The sequence below is a fragment of the Sycon ciliatum genome, chromosome 5 (assembly GCF_964019385.1).
Source record: "Sycon ciliatum chromosome 5, ocSycCili1.1, whole genome shotgun sequence".
Lineage (NCBI taxonomy): Eukaryota > Metazoa > Porifera > Calcarea > Leucosolenida > Sycettidae > Sycon > Sycon ciliatum.
Window position 1 is genome coordinate 7,823,735 of NC_088647.1, and position 11,161 is coordinate 7,834,895.

General features: G+C 46.5%; 1 protein-coding gene across 1 annotated transcript in view; it reads left to right on the forward strand.

The window, feature by feature from the left end:
• LOC135816597 (protein sidekick-1-like) overlaps window positions 1-8,787 on the forward strand; it is a 32,489-nt gene extending 23,702 nt beyond the window's left edge. Inside the window, exons 10-12 of the mRNA XM_065329778.1 lie at window positions 1,741-1,827; window positions 3,417-3,896; window positions 8,310-8,787. Of these exons, the coding sequence (XP_065185850.1) occupies window positions 1,741-1,827; window positions 3,417-3,896; window positions 8,310-8,482 (740 nt within the window). The 3' untranslated portion in view covers window positions 8,483-8,787. The remainder of the gene's footprint in view (window positions 1-1,740; window positions 1,828-3,416; window positions 3,897-8,309) is intronic.
• Window positions 8,788-11,161: the final 2,374 nt, after the last annotated feature.

Below are 11,161 nucleotides of genomic sequence, written 5' to 3' on the forward strand. Positions count from 1 at the left end.
TCTCTTGTTCTCGTCGTTCGATCGCGGCCCTCCTGCAGCTCTCTAGGCTGCTGTGATCGTACTCGCTGGCCGACTGTGCGGGCGTCTTCGCCTTGCGTCGGCTCCGAACAGATTCCTGGTCGGAGAGGAATCTGGACGGCCTTTGTCCAAAATTCCGTCTGGCGCTCCGTCTTGGAGCCTCTTCTGCCATCGTGCCCTACTCTGGCACGTTCACGGAATCACTACGGATCTCGCTCTTCGGATCCGGCTCGAAGGACCAGTTTATGTTCTGTCGCGCACACACATTGGTGCAGAAGACTGTATCATTGTTCACAAGACTGTTGTTATTCTTGAAGACTGAGTAGCACCGACTCTTTCTGTTCTAAGTACTACTAACTGTTAAAGAAAACTCTCTCAATGCATTACAGCGCAGCCAAACAAAAGGTACCGCAAAAACCTTATGCCGCACGCACAAGAACACAACAACCAAAAAAGCTACACGGTGCAAAGCTGGCTCAGCGAAACTGACTCAAGCGGAACCTAAATCGGAGCTCGCCGCCCAAATACATTATTACATGAGGCATCGAGGTGCAACCAAGCTGAGCGCATACATGGATAGCGATACTACCGAGAGCTAAGGTCAACACAGAGAACAGGCAGTATGACCACAATGGCCTCGATCACAGCTAGAGGACGAGAAAGCAGACCGCAACTGAACAACGACCATTCGACTCAGCACCCTGAAGACTATAACTGGTGAAATTTTAATTTTTGCCTTAACTTCCCCTTTAATGGTGGAAGGTATACGAAGAGAATTTCAAAATGTATTGTTGGCCGCGCGGTCGTTCCACCTACATCATTCAAACTTTGCAGGATGGTTCTGACCTACATGCTAGGCATGGAACCACAGGGTTTGATGTCATAGCTGACACACAAAGCCACACACACTGCACATTCGTGTGCACAGATACTAAATTAGTGGACGTCCTCATCTTCTTCCCGCTGGTCACAAATGTTCTATGACGTGCTATTTCGCCTGACGAACTATGAAATTGTATCTTTACTCAGAAACTTGGATTGTTGGATGCATTGCTATTTTAAATCGTTTCAACTTAAGGTGGCTACAATGGAGTTATCCTTCACTTCTCAAGGAATTGCATTCTTCCTAGTTCAATCGGAATTGTGACTTGTAATACCGATCACTTCTCACTGGAGTTCAGGTACTGTAAAACCTGAAACGTTGCCCCTGTTTTAGTTCGCGATTTGCGAGCACAGAAAAATGTCGCACCTTGATATGTTTGAAATTGGAGTCAACTTCCTTAGCTTCCCTACTACAGTTTTGCGTTTCGCGCCGGCATGCTTTTGCGATCTCACGTCCATCGCGAAAACCGCAAATGATTGCGGGCTTACGGTATCCTGCATGCAGTACTGTTGCCTGATTGGCAACACTACTGTATAAAATTAAAATTAAATAAATTCGATGGGGTTCGCGTACCGGACAGGTCAAGAACAAGGAGTCGCACAACTCCCTGGTCAAGAACCACCTTTCCGCTTCCGTGGGGCGCCACCACCCCATGATCACCCCATGATCAGGCGTACAGTATACCACAGAGAATGTTCTCAGTAGGAGTGGTGGCAATGTCAGGAGTCACCGCTACTGTGTACTTGGTACTCAGGAAATATGTTTTACATTTCCGTTTCCCTTGTGTTTATCATGCACATGCATCCATTTTCTCTTGTGATGTGCTTATAATATTACAGCCCCGGGTCCGGTGGAGCGCTTGACTGCCATGGCAACATCTACCTCTGCGATTCATACACGATGGGCTGCAACACAGTCACCTAACGGTATGTATACTTGGTCCGCGTCAGCGATATTGTCGCTTATCTTTCAGCTTTGTTTATGTGTCGCCAATGCTTACTTGGCAACCCATTTCATCCCAATTTTGGTTAGCAAGTTAGGTGACTAGTACCTGAAAGGTCTAGCTGGAGTTCGAGTGGATTTCGAGAACGACGGGTGGGGGATTCTGATTGATACAGCGCCGCATCAAAATAGATTATCTTGTTACGCTGTGCAGGCAAGAGCAGCGCAAGCCACAAGAAAGTAATCGGTTACTCGGAAGCAGCTCCATTTTGCGGAACGGCCGAGATCGCTCACCTCAGGGATCGCTCATCAAGCTGAGATCGCAGCTCCCTTACCTCCAGCTCAACGCTCGGAGTATCCAGCGCATCGTGGAGATTTGCAAGTACTGTACGCGTCGTCGTCGACGTCGTTCAAAATAAAATCTTTCAAAGAACGGCGTCTGATTCGAACCACACAGGCTGTTGTGCCGCCCATGCGAAGTCCTATAGAGAAGGCGACCGTCACGATCGACTTCTCTTTAGAAAATGGCCAGGCAGCGGAGAGGAAGACAGATGAGCTTGCAAAAGCAAGAGAGTCCATCCCGAGCAAAAATATTTGTCACCAGCGCCGAGAGCAGCGACGAGGAGGACCGAAAAAAAGTAGGAACCCTTCCTTGGGCAATAAATTCCTCACATCTAGTTGTCATTCTATACCTTACCGTCCATCGTACCAAGTTTTATCACTTCAAGTCCACGCGTTCATATCCAAAGGCTAAGTTCAAATTGTCGAAAGATAAGCGACAATATTGCTGACGCGGACCAAGTATGTATATTGAGAGCACGCATTCCTCACTGCTAAACAGAGGGATGCTTTGCCAGTAGTTCATACTGTTTTCTTCATAACTACAGTCATGTATAAATTGTTCGTGCATGTAAGCCGTGTGTGAGTTACAAGTGCATGCGTTATTTTCTATTCACACGAAGCACACCAGCTCGCATATCTTATCGCCCTTACATGGTATCTTGCATTGCTTCTTATTCCAGTTTTCTTTATCCTTACCTTGCCTTGTACTTCCATTTTTGCTTCCCGAGTCATGCGTAGGCTATATGCCATAAGCATACGACGCCTTCTTTTCGCCTCCCATCGATTCCCGTGGCCTCACGTAGTTGCATTGCCTCCACTTCGCTCACCAGAGATTTAGTTTAGCTTCCATGGAGAAGCATTGAATTCCAGAGTTCCGATAACGTGAACATATTGTCTCCTGATCGCGTGTCGGCATAAGAGAAACAGAAAGACGAAGATGCAAAATAAATCACAGCTGGACCATGGTGTGTGCAGTGTGCTGTTTCTCCTTGGAGTTTCATCTGTGCTGTTAAGAAGGTCCATCTGTATATTGGGATACTTCAATGTCCTACTTTTCGGGAATTTCTGCAATGTCCAAACCAAATAGCTCTTTATGCAGTGCAATCTTGCTACTGTCATTCCATGCAGGTTCGTCCGTGACCAGCAAAGTCTACAACGATAGTTTAATCATTAGAATCCAAAAATGCTAACTGCTTTTCGTTTTGCTCTCTGGTTTCTCTCTTTCCAGCAGGCAATATCCTGTACTATACACTGGAGTATAGTATGGTGAATTCTCAGTCATCTGTGCAGAGAGTCAAGGTCAATATCAGTACAGCAATGTTACAATACAACATCACTGGACTACTGAACAACAGTGATGTTCTGATTACAGTGTTTGCTGTCAACTCTGCTGGTCCTGGACCTGGTGTCACTACACGTGTCAGAACAATGGGATTTGGTGGAGAGCGTAAAATGCCTACGTCACCCTATACTCAGCCCAACACTGCAGTCTACTGCATAATGCCAACTGATCATGATTGGACGGCATATGTTGGAAGTTCTTTCAGCCCTGAGACCATTATGATGATGGGAAACCACTTCCCAGCAGGTTCATCGGTAAACTTGACATGCAAGGATGGGTTGTTTGTATCAGGAAATCCATCACAACAGCATCAAGTCGTCACGTGCCAAGAGAACGGGATGTGGAGTGTCATAATTGTAGCATGCTCAGGTAAAATAATATGGATACAAATGCGTACAATTTGAAATCGAGTACGTGTGCTTTCCTCATTATTACTAGTATCAATAGTCTGTAATCCCCAGAGTGCGTAACTTCACTTATCAGGTCGATTACATCCCGCGACATCGCGTCCACTACAGCGCGAGGCATTTCAGCGCGACCACTTCAGCGCAAGGCATTTCAGCACGAGGTAGTGTCAGCGCGAGGCACTTCAGCGCGAGGCACTTCAGCGCGAGGTAACGTCAGCGCCAGGCACTTCAGCGTATATATGGCAGCGCGAAGCACTTTCGCGCATACTAAAGTACGCGGTACTGTGTCGATGGTGCCATCCCTCAACACCGTTGTTGGTCCTGACGTCCCTTCCATGGCAGCACCACAGCGACATCGGAACGCTAGCATTCTCAATCCACTGTGTCCGCATGTAATCTGTCAATTGTTGAAGGTTTAAATCAGAGGTGATCTCCTCCAACCAATCGAAGGCGGCTGTGACCTGGTCTTCTGGCAGGAATGGCAATGCCATCAGTTGACGGCAGCAGTCCTGTAGGTCACCACCAGCATTGTAAAGATCCTGCATGCCGGCTGCTTGAATCTTTCTCCAGATCACCTGAGTGAAATGGAACAGACAACCTGTCGACTTGGCGGGGTTGAGAGGAGGTAGTCCTTGGCTGTCTCAAATCGGTTCAATTCCATTTTTGAGAGGTAGCTTGCATAGGAAAATTAAGGAAAATTATGGCCTATCCCCAAAAATACTGTCTCTTTTATAGGGCGCCTGGTGTACATCGAAGTGGTAATACCCTGTGCAAGTTGTCAAGAGAGACGGGTCGCACACTGGAGACGAGACTGGAGGAACACAACGGTGAAGCTCGTAGGCGCACTGTGGATAAGCCATGGGGTGACCACATGCGTTGCCAGCAATCGCATGTCACCACGTACTTTGAAAATCAACATAATTTTTCGAATCGACCTTTTTTCCGGATCACTTTTCAACGAGGACGAAGCAAAGTCGGCCGAACGAAGCCTAGAGGAAGAAAATCACCCTCTCCACTTCACCATCACGATACTGACATAGATACGAGATGAAACAACTAAAAAATCCGCAAGAAAACTGTACGGCCATCATCGCGCTGACTTTGGTCTGACTTTGGTCTGAGAATTTCTATCACGATCAAAAATGTACGAGGAGCACTCAAAAATAAGCCACAGACGTACCTTTATCGCTCTCTACTCCTTTTTCAAGGCACAAAAGTCGAGTCTCCACTTTCAAACCAGGAACCAGACATACCAGTGGTCCTTTTCAGCTGCTCCACGAGCGCAGGAAAGGTTCACCAAGGGGCGCAGAGCAGCATCCATTCCAGAAAAAGACCTAAAATACGAGTGAGACTGCATGACTGAGTACATGAGTACATGTATGAGTACATGCAGAAAATAGTCAATTTCAGCGTTTCTGCTCCAAACAGCAACTAGCTTCGACTAGAAACAAAGATTACACCAAAGGATCAAACAACAACCATTTTCTGCAGTTTTTTTGCAGATGGCTTCCTTGTGCTCGGCCCAGCACGCCAAAAATCACACCTCGGAGGAGTACAAAAATTACAACTCTCAGATGTCCTCGATTGCTGGCCATGGCGAGCTAAGCATGCAGGGATCAACCTAGGTGTCGGGGACAGCATCCTCTCGGCAGTATCTGTGGTTGCAAGAGCCAGTGACAGGGCAAGCCGCAAATTGCGAGAGGCAGTGGAGATCAGAAACGAAGGCCCAGAGATCAACACCAGTGCTGGATGGTCATTACTCTAAAACAGTCACACCACACTGGCTATCTAGGTGACAGTATTTTCTGGAAAACACTGACATGGTAACATTCGTGTATTGCTTGCGAGAAACCTGTTCAAGACATTTCTCAAGTTATCTTGTGACATCTGCGCTGTGCTAACTTATTACCAACACCCAGCATATGAGTCAACTTATTACCAACACCCAGCATATGAGTCAGTGAAAACTTGTGATCTTTCACTAGTTTTAAACATGTCATATTTCTAGCACTGAGGTAACATGTGCAGTCATAGAAATATTATCAACACCTAAAAACACCAAATTTGTGTATATAACTGCTCCTTGGCAGACTTCCACTTCATATTGCATCCTGATGATTGCAATTTGCCGAAACGTTGAAAATGATTCTGTAAAATGAAATGAGTTGTGAATTTGAAGTGCCCAGGGAATGAGCATGTGTGCTCACCAATTCTTTTCAAGTTGTCAATAGTCATTGATAGTCACTAATAGGCACTAATTGGTGCCCGTACGTACATTAACATGTACGGCGCTGAAGTGCCTCCCGCGGAAAAAATCTGCGCTGAAGAAATTGGCGCTGACATGTCCTGCGCTTTAAAATTTCGTGCTGAAATCATTGGCGCTGTCAAGACACGGCGCTGAAATGGCACCGAGCTGAAATGCCTCTCGCTAAGGCGGTCGCGCTGAAGTGCACCGCGCTAACATGGACGCGCTGTCGCGGGACGTTGCCATCAGATCTGGGACGGCGAAATCCGTATAGGACGACATAGTATGACATCATGAGTAGGGGAAGTGTGGACCGTGGTGGACCGTTTTGATAGAATGACACAAGTCCGACACAAAAATTGACGTACATCACGGATTACGCCGTCCCGCAACCCCATCCGAGTTGCGCACTCTGGGGGGGGGGGGGGGGGTATGTACTCTTGCTAGTATAATATTATTATCATTGGCTTGACCAAAGGATACTCATCTGAAGGATGATTGTGTTCACCTAATCTAGTTGCAGGCTTGCAGCGCAAAAGCCAATGATAGCAAACAAGAAACGAAGAAAACCCGTAAGGCGACCCATCGATAACAGAAAAGACCCATTTTGGACGGAACGTTTTTTTAAGAATTCACCAGTGCTGTGTAGTTAAAGCGAGCACGCAGTTGTACACAAGAAGCGTGGATCGGTTTTCTTCTTTATTCTTTGCTGCAAACATCTCATTATTTTCTCTATTCGTTTTCCAGTAATGTTCCGGCATCGGTCCGCCTTGCTGCTTCACCAAGTCAATTTTGTATCGCAATCCTAGATTGGCTAGGGTACCCCGTAAGGAGACCATAGGTCTGTGGGGACTGCCCTAGAGAAATATGAATAAATCCTATACTTCACTAGTCTGAGGGAAAGAGAAATCCTATACTACTATACTATGTTCGCCTTGCTGCGTCGAACGGTATGCCACTGTACCTTGTGCCTGAATGTTATCACATAGCATTGTGCGGACCATGATACAATGAGCACTTGTCTGATGGTTGCGAATGATTATATAGAATTGTAATTTGTAAACACGGTACTATTTTGCCGGCATGTGATTGATTTAGGCTGCGTTTACACGGAGACGGAAACGAAACGAAACGGATCGGAACCAAAACGTGCTGCCCTCGAATCGTTTTCAAACCGTTTAAACGAAAACAGAAAGAGGACAATCAGGCTGGCGCTGGGATGCGCTGGCCTGGTGCAAGGGCGGGAAGTAACACGCTAGTTGGAGCTGGCTAGCTCATGAACGCTGTTAGTGTACGTTGTTTTAATATTTCCCGTACGTGCAGAATGGTTTCCATGACCGCATTCCGTTTCCAATCGTGTTCACTGTTTACACGAGAACGAAAACGTTTTGAAAACGTTTCAAAACACATTGAAGGAAAAAAATAAAAAAATAAAGTAGAAAGGAAAAGGACATAATGGATACGAGTTAAGAGTAACTGTCCATCACTGTAACTGGATACTATATACAGTCAAAAAGTGCAATAACTAGGCACTCGTTTTCGTTGCGCTTGCCTTACCCTCTTTGGTCTTTTCATAACCTTGAACCTTCCAAGTTGGAAGGCTGTCGGTTAGCGCTACGGAGACGTGGTGAAGCTAGGTGTCAGGACGTCGAATGTCTCAGTACTCTTGTCAGTTTTGTGCCTAGTTATTGCACTTTTTGACTGTATATAGTATCCAGTTACAGTGATGGACAGTTACTCTTAACTCGTATCCATATGTCCTTTTCCTTTCTACATTTATTTATGGCTCAACATCCGAGTTTCAAAAAATAAAGTGCGTTTCCATTTCTTTCCGTTTTGGGTGCGTTTTCAGGCGTTGTTGTGTAAACGATAGTAGTAAACGCAACGATTTCGTTCCATTTCGGTCGTACTTCGTTGTCGTGTAAACGCAGCCTTAGTCATGAAATATCCCAAGAAATAATGATTTTCAACAATTTCAACAATTCAAGTGTAGTACAAATGCCAACTCATGGTGTGGAAACGGTTGGATTGTTTTGCTGTTCTAATGATTACTTGGCACTGAAGCTGAGTGGCTCATTGAGATGAACTAAGAAGTCTCTATTTGCGTTCTTTGTCACTCTGTCATGCCAGCAACAGAGCGGAACGCATCTGAGGATCTAACGGTTGTCTTGGTTGCATCGAAGTCTCCAACAATGGTCGTAGGGCTGGTTTTGGGACTAGCTTTATTCTTCTGCATCGTCGTCATCTCCGTACTTATTGCTAAGAAATGTGAGTGCGCTGCGCTGGAATACCTTCACATGTAACTGTGGTACTTGGAGTAGAATTTATGACAGGTGCTCTGTTCTTGTCACTCACCATCCTATTTGGTTGCAGTCAACCCCCTTGCCCATGGATCTGCACACCTATTGAAGCATGCATCCTTATCAGCATATCAGCAGATTATAGAACCGTGAACATTTTCGAATGGGCACATCAACAATTTTCCCATGCACCTCCATCATTATTCTACTGCAGAATATCATGACTGGCCGCTATCCCCCTTTTTTTCCTTTTTAGAATCCTAAATTCTGTTCTAGAACGATCTCCAGCAAGACAGTACGTGCATGAACCCATGTTAGTCATGCGCTGGTTTACCAGCCAAATTGCTAACCTGATTGTGTTTATCTACACAACACGACCGATGGTAGCAGGTGTTAACACTGATATTCAATCAAGTAAGTTTCTTGCAATTCCAACAACACAGCCCCCCCCTCCCCATTGTCGTAATCAGTGGGGAAAATGACCCAGGTCTTTTTTGTCATGTGATGAAGTTCTAATACCCCCCCCCCCCCCTCCGCCCTGCTGTGCTGGCCATGTCCATGTGATAAGCACGGGAAGGTAGAACTGAAAGTATCCTTGAAGTCCTAGAGGCATCTCCCGGTCAACACCTCTAGGTGAGGCAACGATTGTGTATGCAGTCATGTACAGTAAAACCTGTCTCACCTGTCCCGCAAGACCACTGAAACCTGGACCGAGGGATGCTATGTCCGGTCAAATGACCCTGGATAAGCAGACCACCTGGTAACAGAGAAATTTGTGAAGGTCCCTTGAGCGGTGGCCTTGGACAGGTCTCACTGTACTCCACTTGGATTGTGTTCAGACGTATTGGGAACAAGAGCACAAGCACTCCGCCAGCAATTCAACAATCAACCTCAGGATTGGAAATCAACCCCATAATACCATTGCACACGTACACACCATGTACACATGCACACACCTACACATATACACATGCACACACATACATACACATGCACACACATACATGCACACACACATACACATGCACACACACACCTACACACACATACACATGCACACACATACACATGCACACACATACACATGTACACACACATACACATGCACACACACATACATACACATGCACACATGCACACATGTATACACGTACTACTACTACTACTACTACTACTACTACTACTACTACTACTACTACTACTACTACTACTACTACTACTACTACTACTACTACTACTACTGCTACTGCTACTGCTACTGCTACTGCTACTGCTACTGCTACTGCTACTGCTACTGCTGCTGCTGCTGCTGCTGCTGCTGCTGCTGCTGCTGCTGCTGCTGCTGCTGCTGCTGCTGCTGCTGCTGCTGCTGCTGCTGCTGCTGCTGCTGCTGCTGCTGCTGCTGCTGCTGCTGCTGCTGCTGCTGCTGCTGCTGCTGCTGCTGCTGCTGCTGCTACTGCTACTGCTACTGCTACTACTACTACTACTATGTACAGCTACCCTATCGGGCCACGCCGCTCCCAGAAGCGGGAGACAACGACAAGAAGAGAGAAGAGAAGAGAGAGAAATCGCAAGGTCAACAATATTCGGCATGGCGTTGCAAGTCCTGTGGCCTTGAGAACCGTCTCGCATTCATGACGGCAGTTGTTCCTGGCTGCACGTGACATCCGTTTCGCACGGTCACAGTGATGACGGCTCAAACCAGAACGAGAGCGGAAAGAGCGGCGACAAACATCACATCGAAAAGAGTCAGATTCATGGCGAATAGATACAGTGGGGACATCCGTGGACACAGGACAGCGATGCACAGCCAGTCCTCCAGTGCTCCTCAACCACCGCATGCACTTCATACATTGCATGTATGTATGTATGTATACACGTACACACACATGCACACCCGACCGTACACACATACACACACATACACTTGTACTTGTACTTGTTGCTCACTGCCAAAACTGGTCACGTGGGTCTCCCCGGGAGAGGGGAGAGAGACTCAAAAGGAATCTTGGAAAGATGGCTCTATTGGCTATTGAACCGCCCAACGGCCGACACCCCCTGAAATCCCCAAAACTCTGGGTGGACTTGAAAATGATCCCACTTATGGGCTCACCACACCTCAGTAAGTGGGTGAGGACAAGGTGCAGAAAAAGGATTGACGGCATCAGGGTATCCGTCCCGGGATCCAACTGCAGTTACCCCTGCCCCCAGTGAAGGTAATACTTGCTACTAGTGTGGGTGGCTAAATCAGAGTGAATCTGATATAAGCGTCACTAGCACCATTGATTACACAAGAGTTAATCTAGCCAGAAGCAGTCCATGGTTAACAGGTATGTATACTTCAAATAGAAAGTATATGAACCCTGAAACCAACAAAGGTGGCAGATACAACAATACACCATCATGCAGCCGAGCCTGTTGGCAACAGACCCAACACAATCAGGCATCAGTGTACCCACCAATCGAACTAGCTGGCACATGCACACATGTACACACGTACACACACATGCACACCCGACCGTACACACATACACACACATCAACCACAGTCAAGTGCTGTTGATCACTGTTTCAAGCGTAAGCTTCATCATTGGTACACTTCACCTATCATACCTATCAGTCATCACTGGTGAATTCCAGCTAGCAACCCTATTGATGACAAGGAAAGTGGCAAATCATAAG